Source organism: Eulemur rufifrons, chromosome 21 (assembly GCF_041146395.1).
Source record: "Eulemur rufifrons isolate Redbay chromosome 21, OSU_ERuf_1, whole genome shotgun sequence".
NCBI classification, from domain to species: Eukaryota; Metazoa; Chordata; class Mammalia; order Primates; family Lemuridae; genus Eulemur; species Eulemur rufifrons.
Window position 1 is genome coordinate 6,335,443 of NC_091003.1, and position 24,819 is coordinate 6,360,261.

Consider the following 24,819-nt stretch of genomic DNA (forward strand, 5'->3'; position numbering starts at 1 on the left):
TGGTTGCAGGGGATTAGAATATGGGTTGAGAAATACACAAGCAGCAGAGGGTAAAAGCCCACACAGTACACTGAAGTAGATAATGTGAATAAAGAGGGGTGGTGGTCACAGTTCCTGGTGAGCTCTAGCAGGCAGGGCTTTGTGCAGACAATGACTTGGGGCGGAACCCAAGCCAAGCCTCTACTGTTTGAGGGCTGCTGGTTGGCCTGGAGTCAGAGATGTTTTAATCACCTCCTCTTCACCTCATCGGTGAGGGAGGGATCCTAGTTCCCACCCCAGGGTTAGAGGGATGTCTGAACACACGACACCCAACGCTGGTCAGATGAGATTGGCAGCAATTTATTGTCACATATACTAACAGCTCAGGGAAGAAAGACACTGCGTGCCATGCAGGGCCACATAAGGAGTTCTTCTCAGGAGCAGAGTGAACAGCCAGAGCCGGTAGGAGGCAGGCTTTGTAGCATCAAGAGGGTGAGGTGTCCACGGTAGGATGTGATTGACTCATGTGGACAATTCCACGGGTTGGCAGGAAACTCAAACTTGCTACTCAGCAGTAAGCAGGAACTGCATCTGGTCTGTTTGATAAGGAAGGTTGTTTGGATGATCTTCTCTAAGGGAGGACTTGGAAGAGGAACTTGTGGTTAGTCCATTCCAGGCACTCCCGATTTCACCAGATGTCAAGGCAGCACATGATATTGGACCTTAATTTTAGGCCTTATCCCACCTCAGTGGGTCCTGTTGACTGCCCCTCATCTGTCAATTTAGTACCCTCCTGCCCCAGATCTGAAGCTCAACAAGCAGTCTCACTCCTGGCGACTTGGGACAGGAGCTATTCTAAAATTCAGGGTGCACCAAAGCTTTTCCTCCTTTTTTTCTTGCTGCCAGTCTTTTCATGACTTTCCAAAAGGAAAAGGAGGGCAGAAAAGAGAATCATTCCATTTGGCTGCATATTTTCATGAAATGAAAATTAAAACCATATCTGCCACCACTCCTAGTTCATTTTCCACACAGCAATCAGAGTCATCTTTAAAAAATCAAAGATGCTCCTATGAGGCTCTTGCTTAAAACCCTCCAATTGCTCCCCATTTGTGTTAGGATAAAGACAAGCCCTTTCCCATGGCCTGCAAGGCTCTATTGCAGCTTGGCCCCTGCCTGCCTGTCCAGCCTTGACTAATGCCTTACTTCCCTGTACTATTTATGGTCTAGTCACACACATCTTCTTTAAGGTCTGTAAACCTGCTGTGTTTTTTCTGCCCCAGGACCTTTGCATATGCTATTCTCGCTGCCTAGAATGCTTTTCCCTCCCCTACTCACCTAGTTAAATAGTACTTATCCTTCATATTTCAGCTAAAACATTCCTGCCTCAGGTAGGACTTCTCTGATCTTTCCAAATAGGTCAAATTCCCCTATTATAAGCTCTCAGAGCATCATTTTGCCATCTTCCCTGTGATAGTCATCACAAGTTGCAAACTTACATTTCCTTGAATTATTTGATTAATGTCCATCTCCTCCCCTTACTTCCTTCAGAACAGCAACCATATCTATCATTGGTCTCCAGTGAGTGCCTTAATGACTATTATTGCATGAATGTGTCAATGAACAAGTTAACTATGATTTGGGGACCTTCTGAAAAAAGGAAGTAAAGAGAAGACTTAAATTATATGTCATTTTTTTTTATTATCAAAACAGTCATGTTAAGAACACATACATTGCCAAGCTAGAATCAGGAAGTGTTCAAAAAATTGTTCCCTTTTAAAAAGAGAAATGCAAGTCCATTACCAATTCTACATGCACTCAGCCATCTACAGCAAGAGAGTATTAATAGGTCTCTTCTGCCACAGAGACGAAGCAGTGAATACTGTGCGATTACCATATCAGAAGAATGTGCTGAAGTATAAGTACAGATCCTACAAAATGTGACTCTCATTGCCTATGGCGATGACATTATTTTATGCAGTAGACTAAAAATAAGAGTACAAACACGGTCCCTGTTATTGTAGGAAGTGTCAGGCATTTTACACACACAGTTGAAGTAACACATCACCCTCTTGCCCAGAGCAATCAGTGGGGAAGGTGAAGGGAAACAGTAGATGGATCCAGTGATTATTTGTCATTCCAAGTTCTGACTCCATCTGGGGCCTCACTGAGGTGACAGGAACACTAGGAATAAGGCACCAAAACTGAAGGTATAAAGGCCCAGAGGCCATCCAAATGGAAACCTATAACAGTTACATAGAATTCTTGGAGAAGAAAACCTTCAATTCCAAAAAAAATCGTACATAATCCACTTTTCAAAAATATCTCTGAAAAGGTAGTAAAAATGAAAGTTCAATCTGGCATATTTAACTTGATTCCTGAGTTTAAAGCCAGATAAAATCCTTTATTAAAAAAAGGTTTTTGGCTGGGTACAGTGGCTCATGCCAGTAATCCTAGCACTTTGGGAGGCTGAAGTGGGATGATTGCCTGAGCTCAGGAGTTCGAGACCAGCCTGAGTAAGAGCAAGACCCCATCTCTACAAAAAAATGGAAAATTTAGCCAGGTGTAGTGGTGCACACCTGCAGTCCCAGCTACTCAGGAGGCTGAGGCAGGAGGATCACTGGAGCCCAGGAGTTTGAGGCTGCAGTGAGCTGTGATGACACGACTGCACTCTAGCCTGGGAGACAGAGCGAGACCCTGTCTCTACAAAAAGTTTTTATTCATGCTATTTTACATTAATACAGTACAAAGCTGCTGTTTTTTAAAAAGTACCAAAATGGTAACTCTTAGAGTATGTGTTAAAAACTCACAGATCGTTAATCAATCACAGGATTTAATAGTGGTCTATAAATTACTCCTAGTTGTTTAGAAACAGATAAATAGCCAACTCTAGTGACAAAACCATGAAAAGGAAATCCTAAAGTAGAATCCTAAAACCCGCAACTATTGATTTTCATATTCTTTGTGATTGGTGTATAGAAATGGTGAAGGCTTGAGTGTGGGTTGCTTTTGAAGCAGCATCCAGACTGTATCAATTCTAATTGGCTGCAAAGCGCAGGATGTTAAAGGCAGAAAGGCAGCTTTTTGGTTATTTCCAGTCATAAAATTGTGATGAGGATTGGAATGTACTGGGTAGCTTGGCAGTTAGATTTGATAGATTCTGGTTTGGTAAGTTACCTGATTTGGTCTGGTTTGGTGAGTAACCTAATTTGGTCTGTAGCCCTTCTAGAACTGTCTAGTAGAAATCTAAGTTCCTGAGGGGCTCCAGGGTTGGTCTGGGCTCCCAGAGAACCTTGGAACCAGGGAAGGTGTGGGCTGAGTTTATGTCCCCATTCATAAGGCTTGTTCTTTGTCCCCATTATCTGTTGCTGCGTAACAAACAACCTCAAAGCTTAGTGACTTAAGACAGCAATCTGGGTTTCTGGATTGACAGGGCAGTTCTCACTTGGGGTGTCTCATGCAGTTTCAGTCATATGTTAGTAGGGCCCAGAATTACCTGAAGACTTCTTCTCGCCCATGTTTGGTGACTGGGCTTGGATGGCTTGAAAGCTGGGGCTGGCTGGTCAGGCACTCTCCTCTCCACATGGCTGCTTGAGCTTCCTCACAGCAGGGTGGTCTCAGGATAGGCAGACTTTTACACGGGGGCTGTTTTCCCCAACAGCAAGAGTTCCAAGGGACAGGAAGTGGAAGCTGCCAGCCTCTTAAAACAAAGATCCTGACACTGACACAGCATCACTTCCACCATTGGGTAAAGCAGTCAGAGCTGCCCATACTTAAGGAAGGAAACAAAACCCTTGGGTCCTGAGCGATAGATGAGTGTCAAAGAATTTGTGGTCACTTTTAATCTTTCACATTCTCCAGGCAGGACGAAAGGATTTGTTCTTAGTTGGACATTATCCTAGTCTGACCTATACTGAGATGTTTTGGATCCATGTAGCTCTTTACACTTTAACAAGACAGTTCATGAACACTGTCTCAACTCGTCCTCAGAATATTTCTGAGATAGTAGGTTGGGTAACGAGGAGAAAAAGGTACAGAGGTTAAAGGCCTAGGGTCACGCAACTTCCTAGGGCCAGAATTGAGACTTATATCTGAATCTCTTCACTGTCAGTCCATGCAAAGGGATTCTGGTTGGTTGGTTTGTTTAACCAGGTCACTGTGCTCTCAGACATATATGAGATGTCTGAGATGAAAACACATTTCCCTTTGGCTGAAAATTTGGCCACAGATCTTCGCAGGTGAAGTTCAAGGTGATGGCAAAGGTAACGCTAATATGACTGCTGCAGCCTTCTCCTGTCAGTAGGGACTCTTGAAGCCACTGTACTGCCCATTACTCTTGGGAAACTCTCTCCGAATCCTCCAGCGGCAGCAGCTGGGTAGGATGGCAAAATCAGCCATGTCCTGGGAGCCGAAGCGCCAGGTGGCATAGCACCTGTAGGCACAGTGCCGCAGCCGGCTATTGGTGGAATCTGCATCTAGCTCCAGCAAGGGCTCCTGGTAGAGCAGGAGGAACTGCAGGACATGTCTGGACAGGACGAGCTTCCTGAATGGCTGTGAGGTGGTGATGCAGGCCCCTGGCTTTTTCCGGCAACATAGCTCCTCCAGGCACCTGTGGCTCTTGGGGAGTTGGGACGGGAGGCAACTTCCACACTGGCACCACTCCGGGCTGTCCCCGGATCTAGGAGTCACCTCTTGATGAAGCGGCTGCATCTCCTCTGTTTCTCTAGGAACGGAGGGCGGGTCATGGAGAGTCAGAGGGAGCTTGGACAAGTCTGTGAAGTCCAGCGGGGGTCTCTGAAAAAGTCAAGTATCCAAAACCATCAGCAATGGTGACCCCCAGGGCTATAGATTCTTTAATTTTATCATTAACTTATAAAATTACATTTAATATTACATTAATTGTGGTAGCTATCATTGATTAAATGTGTGGATCAGGACCATGCTTGTGTTTTGTAAGCATTGCCTCACTTAAGCCTTTGAAGAACCTCGTGCGATATGTAGCCTTGTCTCCACTTTACAGATTTGGAAAGTGAAATTCAGAAAGGCCAGGCCTCAGTGCAGGTATCACCTCTTGACCTGACCACCCTGTCGAGTTGTTTTCCTCCCAGGTGATTCTCTTCTCACATCACGATATTCTACATTCTTCATAGGACATGTCACCATCAGAAATGAGCTTATTAATTTATACATTTACTTGATGGTGATGATTCTTCCATATGAAAGCAGGGACCCCGTCCTCTTTGTTTGTTGCTGTATCCCCAATACCCAGCACAGGATAGACAGTAAATAGTTGTTGACTTAGCTGCGCTCTCTCCTTTCCCTCCAGGTTCCTCTACTGGCAGGCCCATTTGTTATCCTCCAAGGGAAGTGGCCATAATTGCCATGCCTATTCTTTGTGACATTACCCTGGGTAATGTCTGGGTGTCTTTACCCTTCACTGGGTAAAGAAGGCCTGAGTCAGGGACATTAGACTAGATAGTTCTTGTACATGAGTGTTCATAGTATCATTATTCACAATAGCCCAAAGGTGGGAACAACCCACGTGTCCCTCAGCTGATGAATGGATAAACAACATGTTACATCCATACAATGGAATATTATTTGGACCTAAAAAGGAATGAATTACTGATCCATGCTCCAACATGGATGCATCGTGAAAACATGAAGCTAAGTGAAAGAAGCCAGACACAAAAGGCTACACATTGCATGAGTCCATTTATAGGAGATGTCCAGCATAGGTAAATCCACAGAGACAGAAAGTAGATTAGTGGTTGCCAGGGAATGGGGGAATTCAGTATGGGGAGTGGCTGCTTAATGGATATGGGGTTTCCTTTTGGGGTGATGAAAAAGCACTGGTACTAGATAGTGGTGATGGTTGCACAACACTGTGAATGTACTAATGTGTCACTGAATTGTTTAAAATGGTTAAAATGGTAAATTTTATATTATGTGCATTCTACCATACACACACGCACACACACACAAACTAAATATAGTCACGTGCCACATGATGATGTTTTGGTCAATGATGGATTCCATATACAATGGTGGTCCCATAAGATTATAATGGAGCTGAAAAATTCCTATCACTTAGTGACATCATAGGCATTAAAACATCATAGTGCGATGCGTCTCTTGTGTGCTAGTGGTGATGTTGGTGTAAACAAACCTGTGCTGCCAGTTGTGTAAAAGTATAGCATGTAGCCTGGGCAACATGGTGAAACCCTGTATCTACAAAATATTAAAAAATTAGTCAGGCATAGTGGCACATGCCTGTAGTCCTAGCTACTCCAGAGGCTGAGGCAGGAGGATCTCTTGAGTCCTGGAGTTCTAGGTTACAGTGAGCTATGATTGCACAACTGCACTCAGCCTGGGTGACAGAGCTAGGCCCGGTCTATTAAAAAAAAAAATATAGCACATACAATTATTTACAACACATAATACTTGATAATGATGATAAACAACTCTGTTATTGGTTTATATATTTACTTTGCTTTTTATTGTTGTTTTAGAATATACTGCTTCTCTAATATAAAAAAAAGTTAACTGTAAAACAGCCTCGGGCAGGTCCTTCAGGAGGTATTCCTGAAGATGGCATTGTTACCATAGGAGATGACAGCTCCATGCATGTTATTGCCCCTGAAGACATTCTAGTAGGACAAGATGTGGAGGTGGAAGACAGTGATATTGATGATCCTGACCCTGTGTAGGCCTAGGCTAATGTGTGTTTATGTCTTAGTTTTTAACAAAAAAGTTAAAAAGCTAAAAAAAAAAATATAGAAAAAAGCTTATAGAATAAGGATATAAAGAAAGAAAATATTTTTGTACAGCTGTACAACATGTTTGTGTTTTAAGCTAAGTGTTACAATGAAAGAGTCAAAAAGTTTCAAAAAAGTAAAAAGTTTGTAAAGTAAAAAAGTTACAGTAAGTTAAGGTTAATTTATTATTGAAAAAAGAAAAATATATTTTTATAAATTACAATAGCCTCAGTGTACAGTGTTATAAAGTCTGCAGCAGTGTATAGTAATGTCCTAGGCCTTCACATTCACTTACCACTCACTAACTCACCCAGAGCAACTTCTAGTCCTGCAAGCTCCATTCATGGTAAGTGTCCTATACAGGTGTACCGTTTTTATCTTTTATACCATATTTTTACTGTATCTTTTCTATATTTAGAAATGTTTAGATACACAAATACCATTGTGTTTTAATTGCCTACAGTAGTCACTACAGAAACATGCAGTATAGATTTGTAACTTAGGAGCAATAGGCTGTACTGTATAGCCTAGGTGTGTAGCTGTACCACCTAGGTTTGCGTAAGCACACTCTGTGACGTTAGCACGACAGAATTGCCTAATGATGCATTTCTCAGAACTTATCTCAGTTGCTAAGTGATGCATAACTGTCGTTTACTTTATACACATTCCCAGCAAGGATGTTAGAAGAATGGAAAAATTTTGGCTACTCTCTTTCAAGAAGAGATGTAACAATCCTAAATATTAGTGAATTTGGATCCAGCAGTAAGCACAAAGAATAGTACATCACATTCAAATGGAGTTTATTTCAGGAATGCAAGGTTGGCTTAATAATTGAAAGCCAATCAGTGTAATTCACCACATAATAGAATAAAAGAAGAAAACCCATTGATCATTTCAAAAGAAGCAGAAAAATTTTTTAAATTTAATATCTAGTCATGGTAAAATTCTTAGCAAACTAGGAACAGAAGAGAATTTTCTTTTTTTTTTTTTTTTTTTTTTTTTTTTTTTTTTTGTTGAGACAGCGTCTCACTTTGTTGCCAAGGCTAGAGTGAGTGCCGTGGCGTCAGCTTAGCTCACAGCAACCTCAGACTCCTCGGCTTAAGCGATCCTACTGCCTCAGCCTCCCGAGTAGCTGGGACTACAGGCATGCGCCACTATGCCCGGCTAATTTTTTCTATATAGATTTTTAGTTGTCCATATAATGTCTTTCTATTTTTAGTAGAGACGGGGTCTCGCTCAGGCTGGTTTCGAACTCCTGACCTTGAGCAATCCACCCGCCTCGGCCTCCCAGAGTGCTAGGATTACAGGCGTGAGCCACCACGCCCGGCCGAGAATTTTCTTAATCTGATAGAGCATTCTTAAAAACTTGCCACAAATACTATCGTGAATAGTGAACTCTAGAAAGCTTTCTTCCTGAGATAGGGAATGAGACAAAGATGCCTGCTGTTGTCACTTCTGTTCAATATTGTACTGGAGGTTCTAGCCAGAGTCATAAACACCAGATGTTAGGAAGATGCAAGGAAGGATTTTTTTTCCCAGAGCCTTCAGAGGGAGCAGGGCCCTGCCAAAACCTTGATTTCAGACTTCTAGCTTCCAGAACCGTGAAAGGTATACATTTCTGTTGTTTTAAGCCACCTAGTTTGTGGCAATTCATTAGGGTAGCCCTGGGAAACTAATATAGTTAGTGAAGATACACAGCATCCAGAACTGCTAGGAAGAGTGTGAGTTAGAACAGCAGCTCTGGAGCACTGTTTGTTAGTATCTTCTAAAATTGAACGTATGCCTGCCTTATGACTCAGCAGTTCCACTCTTAGGTAGTTACCCAGCAAAGTGCCATATGTTTACCATAGCAGCATTAACTCCAAACTGGAAACTACTCAAGTGTCCATCAACAGTAGCATGGATTAAATAAATTAGATGTTTATAAAATGGAAATTATACAACAGTGAGAATGAACTGTTGCTATATGCAATGTTATGAATGACTCTCACAAAAATATTGTTGAGTGAAAGAAACCAGATAGTCTGCAGAGTATATACTGAGTATCTTCATATAGTATACTAGTATATATATGATTCAATTTTTATAAGATTCTAGAAGAAGTAAAATTAATTTTTGGATACAGGATAATGACTACTTTTAAGGAAGTGTAGTGACTGGATGGGAGCATAAAAGGGACTTCTAGTAATATTCAGTTTTTTAATCTGGGTGCTGGTTACATGAGTATGTTTACTTTTGTTAAAGTTCATCAGTTATGACTGGTATAAATTTCCAGATGTGTTTATATGTAATAGTAAATTTTCTTTTTTTTTTTTTTTTTGTTGAGACAGAGTCTCACTTTGTTGCCCAGGCTAGAGTGAGTGCCGTGGCGTCAGCTTAGCTCACAGCAACCTCAAACTCCTGGGCTTAAGCGATCCTACTGCCTCAGCCTCCCGAGTAGCTGGGACTACAGGCATGCGCCACTATGCCCGGCTAATTTTTTCTATATAGATTTTTAGGTGTCCATATAATGTCTTTCTATTTTTAGTAGAGACGGGGTCTCGCTCAGGCTGGTCTCGAACTCCTGACCTTGAGCAATCCACCCGCCTCGGCCTCCCAGAGTGCTAGGATTACAGGCGTGAGCCACCGCGCCCGGCCTTAAATTTTCTTTTAAAAAAAAAAAAAGATAATGTTTCAACTTACTGGGACTTCTTGCCCTTTGACATCTTGCAGACTTTTCCCAAGTAGCTGCTGGTCCACCATCCTGATGTGAGATTCATCCACAAAGGACACATACTTTAATGTCTAGGAAAGGAAGGTTAACACATTTACCTACTTTTGTATGGAATTATCAAGAATTACCTATCTAACCATACCTAAAGGCAACTGTTTTTTCCATTTATAATACCCAGTGACAAACTATTGAACCAGCTAACTAAAAACTCTTGCTAGCCAAGAATGAATAACTTCTGAGTCTAAATGTAAATCAGAAATGGAACCTTGTGCACCTTAACTTGTAGGTTCAGCCTATCCACAGCTCACTGCCTAATGTTTTTAGGTCCCCCAAGCACTGTGTAAAATTCCTTTGTTGTGGTCTCTCAATTTTAGTTACTCTAGGTTAAATGTCTCCAGAAAGTTACACTATTGCAACTTAAATTATTTATATGTTCATTAGATTTCATCCCATCTAAGGCCATTATATGGTGAATGTTTTTAGTTGCAAAGATGAACTTTTATTTCAAAATGTGAAAACATGTATAATGGACAATGAATTGTGTATTCAGCTGTTGGAAAAGGACAGTGATGTTCTTAGATGAGGGAAAGACAAAGAAACTCCCTTTGTTTTTAGGCACCAGGGATTTCTCTGGGCGGAATCATGGTGTTGAGTGCAGAGGACCTGCTTAGTGAAGTCCAAATTAATCAAATCAAAACAATACAGAGGAGGCTAAAATTCCCTTTGACTACTCCCCCACTTTGGGCTTCTTTCCAGAAGCAACCCCTGTTACCACTTTTGTATGTATTCAACACCTTTTGCATGGATATGTATACCCACACACACATATACATATGTGTATGCATGTGTATGTAGATAAAATACACATATAGAAAATATATAGAATGAGTTTATATGTGTAGTTTTTTTTAACCTATATATCATACCATACCTATTGTTCTACAGTTTGTTTTTGTACAAAATGTCTTGGATATTTACTCATGCAAGTACCTATAACTCAGTAGTTATAGATCTCATGTTGGAATTTCAGCTCTGTGACTTATCAGCTGTATGACTTTGGGCAAATTATTTAACCTTCCCATGCCTCATTTCTTCTGTTATAGAAAGAGAGAATAGTGGCAGCTATCTATATGGTTATTGTGAGGATTCAGTGAGTTAATATACACAAAGCATTTAGAAGTGCTACATAAATGTTGGCTATTATTATCTACCTCACTCTTTTAAACTGGTGCCTGGTATTCCTTACTGGGGGTTTATCATAGTTTCTTTCACCGTTCACCTATTGGATGTTTGGGTAGATGCTATTTCTTCACTGTTAATCATTTATTAATAATAACTTAATAATTAGTGCTGCAGTGAACGTCTTATACATGTGTACTGCTTGGGTACTAATGTGAGAGTGTCTCTAGGGCACATATGGAGAAATGGAAATGCCAGGCTGTAAAGTATGTGCCATGTAAATGTTATCAGTCACTGCCAAATTGTTCTCCAAAGTCATTGTGGTGGTGGTGTGTTTTTCTTTGCCTGTACCAGTTTAATAAATGACAACATTGATAAGTCCTGGAACATAAAAATTTGCCTTCCCTACATCTTGCCTCTCCATTTTTGTTTCTATTCTTCTCTAAGACCAAAGGATTCATCTGGGAGATGGTCGATTGGGGTGAGTCCAGAGACTTACCCACTACAGGATTAAACCTGTGATTTTGGCCTAATTTTAGTGCATTTCTCAGGGATCTAATGGAACCTCGAGTGTTTGGGTGTCCTTTAAGCACGGTGTGCCTTACCGGCTTTGGCTCCACGATGGACTCACACTTCTTCCTGTAGTAGTATTCATTGACCGCGCAGGGTTCACAGCACTTGCAACAGGGATAAATGTGGGATCGACAGCAGCTACTGGAGTAAGTGTTGATGAGAAAGTCAATGAACACAGTGGCCTGGAGAAAACCCAGACACGCACTAAGTTAGTGAAACTTCTTTTTGCCAAATCGTTTTCAGAAAGCATGAGAAGGAGAATCTCTTACCAAACCAAAGTAGGAGAGGGTTGAGCCAATGTACACGATCAGTTGGATAATGTCAAATTTTCCTCCCTGAAAACAGAGCGGGATAGTTTACTTGGATGGAATTCAGAGCGGCGCTCTTTTGCTTTCACACATGCAGTTGCTGGTGTAGTAAGGAGTGGAGCCCAGTGCCGTGACTTTGATAGATGGGTTCAAGTGCTCACTGAGGCAGAGACTGTGCACGTTGAAACTATGGCTCTCATTTCAAGTTTGCCCTGTTTCTGCTGTCCAGGGTGTGCCTGGACCATCAATGTTTTAAGCAAACAAGCATTGGAACCTGCACATTAAGGGGAGAACCACTGAAGATTTGTTATTTTTCCTTTTGAGGTGAGAGTTTCAGACAAGCTTTCCCTAGAAGAGGTTTGAGATTACTTCAGATGCAGAGGGAAGGAATGTCCGCACAGACTCTTCCCTTGGGTGGCCTTGTGGATTTTATTCTCAATGGTCTTTCCATGCTCTCAGCTGTAGCTTGTTGATTCTTGTGCTGCGTATCACCATGTTATATAAATAATGTGCTGTGAAGCAGGGTGTTATGGATCTGTTGATTTTTTTTTTTTTTTTTTTTTTTTTGCTTACCTGGCATCCCTTCATTCCTTCTTCTGAAGACAGCACCACACTTTTTTGGGGGGAGAACCATTTCTCTTTATATTCATTCCATGTAGTTTGGTGGGGGGCGGGGCGGTGCCTTGGCTCTCTCCTCTGGCCCCTGGGCTGGGTCAGGGCTGGTTCAAGACCAGCCATTGAGAGTATGACATGACTCTGGTCACAGTGATTACTCAGCAGTGGGCATGTGACCCATATCAGGTCAATCAGGGCCAATGGCATCTGCCTGAGGCCTTTCTTCAAACTTCTGGCAAAGAGATGTTTTCTTTTAATTGAGGTTGCTGGCTGGGCGTGGTGGCTCATACTTGTAATACCAGCACTTTGGGAGGCTGAGGTGGGAGGATTGCTTGAGCCCAGGAGTTGGAGACCAGCCTGGGCAACATAGCAAGACCCCATCTCTACAAAAAATAAACATTAGCTGGTTGTGGTGTGTGCCTGTAGTCCTAGCTATTCCAAAGGCTGAGGCAGGACAATCACTAGAGCCCAAGAGTTTAAGGCTACAGTGAGCCATGATCGTGCCACTGTACTCCAGCCTGGAGACAGCAAGATCCTGTCTCTAAAATAATAATAAAAATTGAGGTTGCTAAACTGGTCAGATGTAAGGAGCTGTGTGATACTACCATATAGAGATGGCCAGTCTAAGGATGATACCAAGACAGAGGAGAACATATGTAAGAAATGGAGAGAAACAGATTCCTGAGGATGTTGTTTGAACACCTAGATTTAGCCATACCTGAAGCTTAAAAATTACCCCTGGATTTTTTTCAGTTATGTGAACCAAAGAACAGACAAAAAAAGGACTTTTTTTCCTAAGCCAATTTGAGTTGGATTCTGTTACTTATACACTATCTTGCAGAGGGTTTTCTTTCTCTCTCTTTTTGAGCATCAGAGCATTTTTAAAGTTGAATATTAGAATTTTTTCCAGGGCCACTCTTTTTGTTTTTTCTCCATCCTCTCCCCACCCCTACCCCCCACTGCCACCACCAGTGCCACTCTTGTACTCGTCAGGTGACTTATTCTTGGACAGGACTCCAGGAACATTTCTTCCTCCTCTTTTATCCCACATGCGAAATGCACAGTGCTAGCTAATGACTATGACCAAAAGCATTCACTCCTTGAAGGCACTACAACCATAATTAGGACACAGTCATAGGGAGGAGGTGCCTGGGGCTGGGAGCAGAGACTTACTGTGCCAAAAACCAGGATGTCAAAACGGATCCCAAAGACTTTTATCAGAGTCCGTTTTTCGACATTGTTTTCCTTATAGTACTTGGCATATCTGTAGGAAGAAAAGGATCCATACGTATAAAACTCTCTTTGAACGTGCTGGTATTTTATGAAAGAAAAAACCAGATCAGTAGTCGACCTCGTCCTCCTGGTCTGCCTTCCAGCTCTGCTGTGTGGCAGAGGGAAGAACACAAGCCAAATCCCTGGATTACTCTCTCTGACCACTTGGAACCAGGAAGCTTCCACCTGTGCCCCACCCCCAAAATGCATCATCACAGATTGATGGGAAATCAGCTTTAAGCTTAAGAATAAAATGAACAATTTTTAGCCAATATAGAATTAGCAAGCAGAGAAATTTTTAAAAAATAACTTCAAGCGATCTGATTATTCCTTAAGAGGGGAAAATAGATTCGGCTTCTAGAACAAAGATGGGGGAGTGGAAGTGGCGGTGAGTCTTAGGTACTGATTGCTGGATCGGGGACAGGTGTGCCTCTGCAGTCTCTTCTAACTGTATTTTCTCACGTTCTGTATTTGTCTATTTGGCGGCAACCATTAATCACAGGACCAAAAACTAAAGGCCAAAGTTGTTGTTTACATCTGCCCTGCAATCCAGCTTTTGTGAATGTGTGAAAATCATATTACAGACCCTCCAAACAATCCTGAATTCATGCCCCCAACCACCTCCTTTATCTAACTCTCACACAGGAAGCCAGGATTTCTCCTCAGGGCCAGGTAGGGCCCGACCAGACAGCTAGAGACCACCCCTGTAACCCACAGCACACCAGCATTATCCAAACCAGCCAACCCCAAGCTGTTCCCTCAGCCCTTCCTGGCCCTTCCCATGGAAGACACAGTAAAGTTTCTGGGCCATTCTGTCCCCTTGATTGTGCTTCTTGGCTAAACCCAGTGCTTTCCCCGTGGCCCTGCCCAATGTGGCGTGGTGTGGCCCCATCTCTTGGCAAACGTACATAATAAATTCTTTCAATGGCATTGATCTCTCTATGTCATCACTCAGTCACCTTTATAAAGGAAGACGCGGGCACAAATCAAAATCACCCCAAATATGCAACTCTCACCAGTGCCAGAGTCAGGAAAAATGGTACATTATATTTTCCATGAATAATTAGGAAGGCTTAAACCACATGCTTCGTGAAACTTTTAAATCTGTCCTTCCCTCTCACCACCTTTTGGCGTTATTTTTAGATAAGGGTATATATATATATTTTTTTTCTGAGTTATTAATTCACCATCTATTTACAGGTGTGGGGAGAGAAGAAAACAGAAGACAGATGCTCTGCCAAAATACAATATGGAACATCTGAAACTCTTTTTTGCAAAAAAACTGTCAAAATCTGGCATTGAGATGAGTTAGATTTTATCAGGCACTTTAATGCCTCTTTCTGGCCAGAGGGGTTTCAGTTTCTTTGCATCTGATTATTACTGTTCCAAGACAGTTTTTTTTTTTAATTTCAGCATATTATGGGGGTACAAAAGTTAGGTTATGTATCTTGCCCGTTCCCTCCCTCCTCCAAGACAGTTCTTTCTTCTGCTGCTGTGTTGAGTGATTGTTTTTTTATATACAAGCAAGCATGCATCACCACTGCATGCCCCAGGGTAGGCGCTATCTCCCAGTGCAAGTTGTTTGCCTGGGAAGATTAACATGGTACAGTAAGTACTTGAATTTCTGCTTTCAGGGTCTTGTTACAGTGGTTCTTAACCTGAAGGCAAGAATCACTAGGGGGGAGTGTGTTCAAAAGGCAGACTCCTGAGCCCCACTCCCAAAGAGTGATTTCAGAAAGTCTGAGAGGTTTCTAGAAATCTGTATTTCTAGTAAAGGTACCAGGTGATTCTGATGCAGGTGGTCAGTGGGCCACACTCTGAGAAACACTGGACCCTGAACAAGAATGTTTTCTTGCACACTGTAAGGATTTGTATAGTGGCCCCCCCCCCCACTTGAAGATATGTTCAAGTACCTAGCAACCCCTTTGTGCCTATGAATATGAGCTTATTTGGAAATAGAGTTTTGCAGATGTTATTAAGTTAAGGAGCTCAAGATGAGATCATCCTGGATTTAGGGTAGGCTCTCAATCCAATGAGTGGTGTCCTTATGAGATAAAGGAGAGGGAGATTGAAGACACATAGGCACAGAGGAGAAGCCATGTGAAGAGGGAGGTAGAGACTAGCCTGGTGCAGCCACAAGTTAAGGAATGCCTGCAGCCTCCACAACTGGAAGAGGCAAGAGAGGATCCTCCCCTAGAGCTTCAGAGGGAACGCGGCCCTGCTAACACCATGACCTTGGACTGCTGGTCTCTGGAACCGTGAGAGAATACATTTCTAGAAACTAGGAAACATATAGGCACATACTCATGCTGGACCTGAGAAGTGCCTCATACATTCTGTTTGGGCCTGCCCTACTTTACACGTGTTGTAAGTAAACTGAATCACAGTTCACTGAATAAGGACATTTTGCAATGGATCATTTTGCAAAGGACAGAATTCTATAATGTGATCAACTTCTTCAACTTTCTGTGTTTTAGAAAGTTAGATTTTCTCATATACCTCATATAACCTGTAATTTTCTTCTCTTTTGCGTAGCTATTTGAAAATAACTTGTCCACTTACCCATCAGATCTTGACTATTTTTGTCCAAAGATTTCTTCTGGTGCTCATTCCAGACAACATGCTCGAATACTTTGTTCTAAAAGAATACTAACGTCATAACCACCTCAGGTCTTCAGGAAGCTCAGATCTCTCCAGGAGCTAATGTTCTCAGGCTTAGCTCAGCCACTTGAAGGACATTTGCTGACATCTGATTGGTACATTGCCGTGTGTGTGCTTCTGCTGACTGCTAAAAGAAACGGCCTGAAAAGGCAGTCAGGGGACCACTGATCCTGTCCTCTCTTCTTGCTAATGGCCTGCTGCTCTGCTCTCTCTATTTAGCAGAGCAGCAGGGGATGATCAAGAAGTTGCCTCACTAAGGAGCTGCTTTCAGGGCCCTGATGAAACTCCATTGACCCAGAGGAGACAAAAGGTATCGGCCAGCCTTGACATCAAGGGTTGAAACTCAGGTGCCTACAGTGGCCAGGCAGAGAACAGAAATGAATGATGTTGGCCAGGTATAAGGCAACAAGGAGTGGTGGGGACAGTCACAAATCAAAAAACACATTCCCTTTCTAAAGGGGACCACTGGTACTCGGCTCCAGCCATGGCTGCCACAGAGGCTGCAGACCCAGGGCATCCTTAGTTTTCCTGAGGACTGTGCTTTCCTAGTTAAGAAGAAGAGAAACTGCACACACAGGAGCCCACGTTATAGGAATCAATTTAGAAAAAACTTTTAACTTCTCTGAATCCCTTTAGTGTTTGTGGTCTAGACTAGTGGTTCTCATGTGGTCCTCCGTATCAGCATCACATGGGAATGTGTTAGAAGTGCACATTCTTTTTCTCGGGCCTACCCTCGATCCACGGTGGGGGCGGGCCTCGGCAATCTGTGTTTTCACAAGCCTCCAGGGCAGTGTAATGCTCACTCAAGTTTAAGAACCACTAATTGGACCCTCTACACTCAATATGGGGTCCTGGAACCAGCAGTTCCTACCCCTGTGCTTGGAGAGGCCTTCCTTGGCCATGTCTGCCCCATCACACTATCTTGTTTGATTTCCTTTGCAGGACTCATCTGAAATGGTCCTGCTGGATTTGTTCTATTGAGGAATAATTTACATATCATAACGTGCGTAAGTCCTAAGGCAAATGAATACCTTGTATGACCTATACCTTTATGAAAACCTAGAACATTCCATCATCCCAGAAAACTCTCCTGTACTTCTTTCCAGTTAATTCCTACCTCCCCTACCCAACTCCCCAGCGCAGCAACCACTGTTCTGTCTTCTATCATCATAGTGATAGAACTTGAACTTCATATAAATGGCATCAAACATTATGTACTCATTAAGGTACAGCTTCTTTTACTCAACATAATGTCTGTGGGATTGGTTCATTTATGTTGTTGAATGTAGCAGTAGTTAGTTCCTATTTTATTTATACTGACTGGTGTTTTATTGTATAGACATACCAGAGTTTATCCTTTCACTTGTTGGATATTTGGGTTTCTTCTAGGTTTTGGCTATTATGAATAAGGCTGCTCTGAACATCATGTACAATCTTTGTGTGGACATATAATTTCATTTCTCTTGGATAAATACCTAAGAATGGGATTGTGGGATTTCTGGATTATAGGGAACATGTATGCTTAACTTGGTAAGAAACTTCCCAACAATTCCCTAATGTGGTTGTACCATTTTGCATTCCCACCAGGAGAGTAGGAGAATTCCAGTTGTTGTTCTCCTTGCCAACATTTGGGATTGCCAGTCTTTTTAAATTTTAGCCTTTCTAGTTGTGTAGTTGTATTTTATTGTGGTTTTAATTCATATTTTGAATTGACTAGTGATATTGAGTTGGTGGAACTTTTTATTTACTTGTCCATTTTGTCCATTTACCCTTACTAGAATATAAGCACCATGAACGTAGTGACCTTGTCTATTTTGTTTACCAATATATAGCCATTGGCACAAGAAATATTTTTTTCATTTGATGACTGAATGTGTGAGAAATGCCAACATCAATTTCGTACCAGCATTGTTAGTCTAGTGGTGTACTTGGCAACTCTTTCTGAAAAGGGAACAGCATATGCCTATTTTGTGAATAGAACCAGGGCACAAAATGACCAGCCATAATCACAGTCACAGAAACATGCCTGGCACCCCACAGACAATGATAGATCATAGAGATTGTGTTAGGGCCAAGTCACTACTGGGATAGAGTTGTAGGACAGGCTGAAAAAATGATCCAGACATAGGAGGTACGGTGGAAACTAAGTTAGGATGGCACAGGCAAAAGTCAGGAGCAGAGGAGCGAGCAGAGGGTCAAAACAAGAATGAGTCAGCACCAGTCAGCAGGGAGGAGTGTAAGAGTGCAAATGAACCAGAACCCTAGTGAATTCATGGGGATGAAGTCCCGAAGCCAGAAGCACACATGATGTGCTACAAAGAAACTTTAAAAGTAAGACAATTCTTGTAGTCCCAGCTACTCAGGAGGCTAAGGCAGGAGGATTGCTTGAGCCCAGGAGTTTGAGGTTGCTGTGAGCTATGCTATGATGATGCCACTGCACTCTAGCCCAGGCAACAGAGTGAGACCCTATCTCAAAAAACAAAGAAAAAGAAAATAAAAGAAAAAAGTAAGACAACACTGCAGGTGAGGAAGCAGTGTGGCCCAAGGTATCGAGAGTCTTTAAAATGTTCTTCCCAAAGGGACTCCCATCAGGATGGCAGCCTGAGCTAGAGCAAGAAGCCCCACCACCTCCACCCCTCTCCCACCTCCACCCCTCTCCCACCTCATACACACAGAAAAGCAAGATAAAATATTTCTGAAAAGTCCTATCAATACAGTACTGAGCTCAAAACAAGAAAGGACATTTTTTTCTAGGTGCTAGACATGTGTAGTGAGTCGGAATGGAAGCCATGTGACCCTTAAAAGTACCTGAACCAGGTCTATACCTGAGGAGCTAGAGTTTCAACATGCTTAAGGGGAAGGGGGCTGGTGCTTCAGAAGCCCCACATAGCGAGAGAACAGAAACTGGATTCTTTTAGTAGAAATCCTGAGCCCAGAAATTAAACTGCATACTGATTCATGATTGATAGACACCATACGGTCCCGGCAGGAACAACTACAAAATTACATAATCATCCCAGAAGAATGTCTCCGAATCCCACAGCACACATGGAATTTTGCATAAGATTATTTCTACAGAAGACAATATCCCAAAGCCCACAAGGAGAAATCCCACCCAAGTTACTTCAGATAATAGGTCGATATCAAAGGAATTATACAGTAAAAGGTACAAAAGGAGTAGGATCCATAAGGCAAGAGTGGAACTCACTGGAACAATAATAGATGGCTTTGAAAAAGAACCAAATAAAAATCCTAGAACTGAAAAATGTAGCCATGGAAATTTTTAAAAATCTGAAAGCATATGATAAAATGTTCCTAACCTTTGATTCAATAAGTCTAGAAATTCATCCTAAGGAAATAACCTGGAATTCAAACAAAGATTTATGTGCAAAGATGTACAGTGCAGAGTTATGTATAATAGAAAAACTGGAAACAACCCAAAATGTCCAATAATGGAGGCATGGGTGAGAAAAATCATGAGATAGAAGGGAAAGAGAGTGAGTTGTGGGGCCAGAGTGATGTAGGCTGGAATTAGGGCGTGTCTCTTATCTGATTTCAGGAGCTAAGCAGGGTTGGGCCTGGTTAGTACTTGGATGGGAGAATTATGGAGTGTCTATTGTTAGCTGTGGGTCTTGGGCAGATCATCTTCCAGGAACACTAATATCTCTTTTCCAGGGTCGTTGGGAGGCTTAGAGATGGTGATGGCAAGTGCCTGGTAAATAGAAGACCTCTCCTAAATTATAGCAATAGTTATCGGTATACCCACAAAATGGAATGTTATGATATTAATGTCATAGTCACAAAGAATTTTGAGTGACCAGGGTATTAAAAAAAAACCCACAAAATACCAAATGACGTGTATGAAATGATCTCATATGAGCCTCATGAAAGAACTGGTATGGACAAGGGAAATTCCCTTGATTGTCTCAGGGTAGAGGAATTATGGGTGATTTTCATCTCCCTCTATGCTTTTCTGTTTCCCAAGTTTTGTTTTTGTTTTACAAAGAGTGTATGTGTCTTTGATCATTAAAAAGAGAAAAAGGTCAGGGGCTCATGCCTATAATCCTAGCACTTTGGGAGGCTGAGGTGGGAGGATCGCTTAAGGCCAGGAGTTTGAGAGCAGCCTGAGCAAGACAGTGAGACCCCATCTCTATGAAAAATAGAAAAATTAGCCAGGAGTGGTGGTGTGTGCCTATAGTCCCAGTTACTCGGGAGGCTGAGGCAAGAGGATCGCTTGAGCCCAGGAGTTTGAGGTTGCAATAAACTATGACAACACCCACTCTCACCCAGACAACAGAGTGAGACCCTGTCTCAGGGAAAAAAAAGACAGAGAGAAATTCATGCAAAAAATTCAGTCACTTCCTAGCTCTTAGAGGACGTCTTGTTTCATTGTCTTGTTGCCTTGGGAACCAACGCTAGTCTTACTGCCTGTTGGGGCTGCAGTATAGCCGGGCCTGAGACTTCCTGTGGAGCCGATGGCTGGCCACTGGGCGAGTCTGACCCAGAGTTACCTGAAGTTGTAGCCAGGGTACAAGGACTCATTGGTGGTCTTGTCGTCCAGGCGACGGAAACTGTATTTGGGACGGCAGTGATGGAACCAACTGTCCAGGTCGCAGTCCCAGTAGATCTCAATGCCCATGATTCCACCCTGGGGAAGTCAACAAGAGACAGTCTCCATGTCTGCCGGACGTGCATAGCAGTAATCGCTGAAGGACAGGTTTTCTTTTTTTGAGGAAAAATGCACATTAAAGGCTTCAGAGCCAGAAGGGCAGTCCTATCCAACTCGCACAAGCATTATTACCATGGCAGTGGTAACGCATCTCCTCCCATGTGGGACACACCACCATTGGACTTATTTTCCTAAAATACAACTTTCAACAAACCACTCCTGCACTCAAACACCTTTAATGGCCCCATCATCAAAGATGAAGTCAAAACTTGTTGGGGCACCCCGTGAAATGTCTGTTCTGCTTTACCTCCCATACTCCCCTAGGGAAAGCTCTTTGCAGCCATGATTAAATCAAGAGTTTGGGGTGGGGGATTATCCAGGTGGCCCGTAAATGCCCCCTCTCGTAAATGCCTTTATGGGTGTCTTTATAAGAGGGAGGTTTGACACAGATAAGGAGTCACCGTGACCACTGAAGCAAGGTGCTACACTGCTGCCTTTGAAGATGGAGGAAGGGCCTATGAACCAAGAAATGCAAGGGATGTGGCTCTAGAAGGCAGAAAAGACAAGGAAATGCATTCTCCCCCAGAGCTGCAGAGGAAGCATGGCCATGCTGACACCTTGATTTCTGCTCAGTGAAACTAAATTCAGACTTCTGACCTCTGGAAACATAAAAAAAAAATGTGTTCTTTTAAGCCATGAAGCTTGTGTTAATTTGTTACAGCAGCTACAGGGAACTAATACACCAAGTAGCTCACTCAGAGGGTGGTTGTGGGATTAGATGAGGTAATGTAGGTAAAGCCCTTGGCATGGTGCATGGATTTACCGAATGTCCAGGAAACGAGAGCCATATTATGAAGACCTGACGGCCTGGTGTTTGGGCCAGTTGCCATCCTCCATCTCCTGACACATACCCCTCCACACCCCACTGTACAAAGACACCACTAACCTGAATTGCCACATCTGAAAAATTATCTCCTGTTTCTCGGAAGATATCTCCTAGTCGGAAAATGGGACACTGTGGATTCTGAGTCTTGTGAAAGGTACAAGTAATGTTTAAACCGGGCAAGATGTTTCTCCTGTGCATAATTAAAAGCAAACACACATACAAACATCTCTACTGAGAACAGATCCACCAATTTCACAGCAGTGAGCTGCTGTGGTAGCTAGGCTCCGAGAAGGCCCCAAATGATCCCCGCCTCCTGGGGTCCCTTGTGTAGTGTCCTCTCATCTTGTACCAGGGTTAGTCTCTGTGACCAGTAGCAAATGGAGAAGTGATGGAGTGCTGCTTTAAAAGACTGTGGCTTCCCTCTTGGTTACTCTCTTGCTTGCTTGGACTGTCTCTCTTGGATAGCTTGCTCTGGGGGAAGCCAGCAGCCATGTCCTAAGGCCACTCAGGCAGTCCTAGGGAGAAGTCCACATGGTGAGGAACTGAGCCCTCCTGCCAGCAACCACGTGAGTAAGCGTGGAAGAGGGTTCTCCAGCCCTAGTCAAGCCTAGAGACTACTGCAGCCTCAGTTGATGGCCTGAATGCAACCTGACAGGCCCTGAGCCAGAACCACCCAGAAGAGTCATTCCCAGATTCCTGGCAGACAATATACACATTTGTTGTTTTGGGGCTTCTGAGGTTTGGGGTGATTTGTTACACAGCAGTAGATAACTAACACAGCCAGGCATCCTGGGCACTTACGTGGTGTAGTTATGGCCAGGGAAGTCGATATTGTTCTTGATGAGCACAGTGAAGTTTTCAGCACTGTTCAAGAGTGCAGGTCTGGGAGGGAGAAATGCAGAATGCAGTGACTATAAGGGACTGAGGGAGGCCGTGCACCAAGAGGACCAGAGGCTTCTGGTTTCTTGCTTTTGGTCTTTGGGATGAGTGAAGAGACATGGATACAGTACCCCAGTGGGCCAAGCCTTCCACAACTCTTCATAAAGCCTCTCCAGCTTCTCCAAAAAGAGTTTCTCCCTTCTTGAGACCCAGTGGCATTTACTGTGCCACTTTTCACACTCTGATATAATTATATGTTTAGGTATGTGTGATGGTTGGGACCTGCTCCATATCTGGGACTTCTTGTATGTTACCTAAAATGTAGCAGTCTCTTGTGCACAGTGAAATAAATATCTAACACCTACTAAGTGGTGATGGATGTATTGAATGAATGGTTAAATGAGCCGTCTTAGCTAAATCACATGACGTATGAGAAACTGAAGTTCAGGGAGTTGCTTGCCCAAGGTCACATCAAAATGCAGCCCAGGGACAGGCACACTTATCTAATGAGTGAGTTGATGGCAGAGCTAGAACCGAAAACCACAGCCAATCAGAGGGCCCCTTGTCTTGAACCAAGGACTATGTGAGTATAGGCTGCTGTCTACCCCCATGTGGGAAATTCCTTCTGTGACAAAGAATGTTTCCTGACCTAGAAATGAACCTGGGTGGAGCCATTAATGATTGGGGGCCAGAGAGGGTGACGCTGCCTGGCACAGCCACCCTGCCATCGGGAACCTCTGCCTGAGCTTTCCACAGGCCAGCTTGGGGCAGTTTTGTCTTTGCCCCACAGATGCTGAGGGAGTGGTCTTGAGTCTCATTGGTCTAGAACTGTGCTGTCCACTATGGTAGCCACCAGGCATATGTGACTATCTAAATTTGAATTAAATTAAAAATTCAATTGCTCAGTTGCAGTAGCCATATTTCAATTGCTCAATAGCCACGTGTACCCAGGGGCTGCTGTTTGAACAGTGCAGGTACAGAACATTTCCATCACTGCAGAAAGTTCTATCGGGCAGTGCTGGTCTAGAACCACTACACTTCTAGGGGCGGGTCATGTGTATGAACACACGTGCACATGCGCACATGTGCTTGTGTGTGTATAAGCCATGCATGGGGCTCACTTTACAATAATTGTACAAGTATCATCTCATTTAATCCTTACAATAGCCCCATGAGGTAGGTGAAATTATTCTCATTTTACCGATGAGGACACTGAAGCTCAGAGGGGTTAAGTCACTTGCCCAAGGTCACACAGCAAAAGTGTGTTAGAGCTAGGATTTGAATCCAGGTCTTCCTAACTATTCTCTGCTGAAATGCACTGGCCGTTGTAGCTTCTGAGATTTAACATCCTGACCTTGTGTGTTGAAGGGAAGAATCAATACAGGGGCTGCCAAATCTGTATGTCACTGTGAGCATTTAATTTGAGAAAGCTTCCCCTTGCCTCCTTCTCTCCTCCTCTTTCCCTTCTTCTTCCTTCCTCCTTCCTATCTTTAATCATTCAGTAAGGACACTGACCAGTCAGGTGGAGCCTCCTGTGGCACTAAAGGAGGGGTCTGGAAGTACCCTGCTGAGACAGCCAGGAAGGTGGTGGCACCCAAGGGTGCTAAGGTAGTAGCTACTTACTAGCTGGTTCAGAATTATTTCAGTATTTTAACAACCAGCATGGCCCTCCCAAAGATACTGCTTTGTACCAAGCAGTCCCCTTTACTTGCAGGGGTCCCCCAGCAAATAAGACCCAGGGCTTTGCGGGGCTGTGCTGAGAATGGAAAGCCCCAGCAGGGCCTCATCTTGTCACTTCTGAGGGCCACCGTGCATGTCTGTACCCGCCATGCAACTCACCGGGGGGCCTCCTCTACTGCCTCGATGGGACACCAGGCAGCAACTTCACAGGTCTTCTGGTTCCCTTTATACACTATACACCGTCCGGTCTGGATTCCTATGGGGGTTGAGGGGTTGTAGAAGCACAGATGTGAAAGAACCGTGGCGAGGAAGTTCTGCGGGAGGGGTGACATGAACTCAGCCCAAGCAAGAGACGGTTTATGCTTTTCAACCCAAGCAGCTTCAGCTTCCGTGAAACCCCATCCTGACCACAGACGTACACAGGGCAAGGCAAACAAGCAAAACATTGAACAGTAAGCTTTTTTTAAAAGGCCTAGGGAAGGCACAGAAAGACTGGATTCTGCTGGCTCTCTTGGTTTCTTTATAAGAAAAGATGCCCGGCAGAGCAGCTGAACAGGGTGTATTCTCTCACCTGGTATAAATAGGCTAGAACCTGGCTTCTCTAAGGGGCAGCTGAGTCCCTCAAGGGGTACACTGGCTGTCCAGAGGTA

General features: G+C 43.3%; 1 protein-coding gene across 5 annotated transcripts in view; it reads right to left on the reverse strand.

Moving 5' to 3' along the window:
• The window catches only part of P2RX7 (purinergic receptor P2X 7), a 47,366-nt gene that overhangs the window by 6,023 nt on the left and 16,524 nt on the right, over positions 1-24,819 (reverse strand). For 3 of the 5 annotated variants that reach the window (XM_069496804.1, XM_069496805.1, XM_069496806.1), the window contains 9 exons: positions 24,329-24,425; positions 22,412-22,492; positions 21,671-21,800; positions 20,567-20,703; positions 13,296-13,386; positions 11,469-11,534; positions 11,232-11,381; positions 9,417-9,518; positions 365-4,770 (listed from right to left, as the gene is read on the reverse strand). In XM_069496804.1, the coding sequence (XP_069352905.1) occupies positions 4,273-4,770; positions 9,417-9,518; positions 11,232-11,381; positions 11,469-11,534; positions 13,296-13,386; positions 20,567-20,703; positions 21,671-21,800; positions 22,412-22,492; positions 24,329-24,425 (1,352 nt within the window). In that variant the 3' untranslated portion in view covers positions 365-4,272. Of the gene's footprint in view, positions 1-364; positions 4,771-9,416; positions 9,519-11,231; positions 11,382-11,468; positions 11,535-13,295; positions 13,387-20,566; positions 20,704-21,670; positions 21,801-22,411; positions 22,493-24,328; positions 24,426-24,819 lie in introns of those variants that run through there. The other 2 variants (XR_011236520.1, XR_011236521.1) reach the window with 2 other exon arrangements.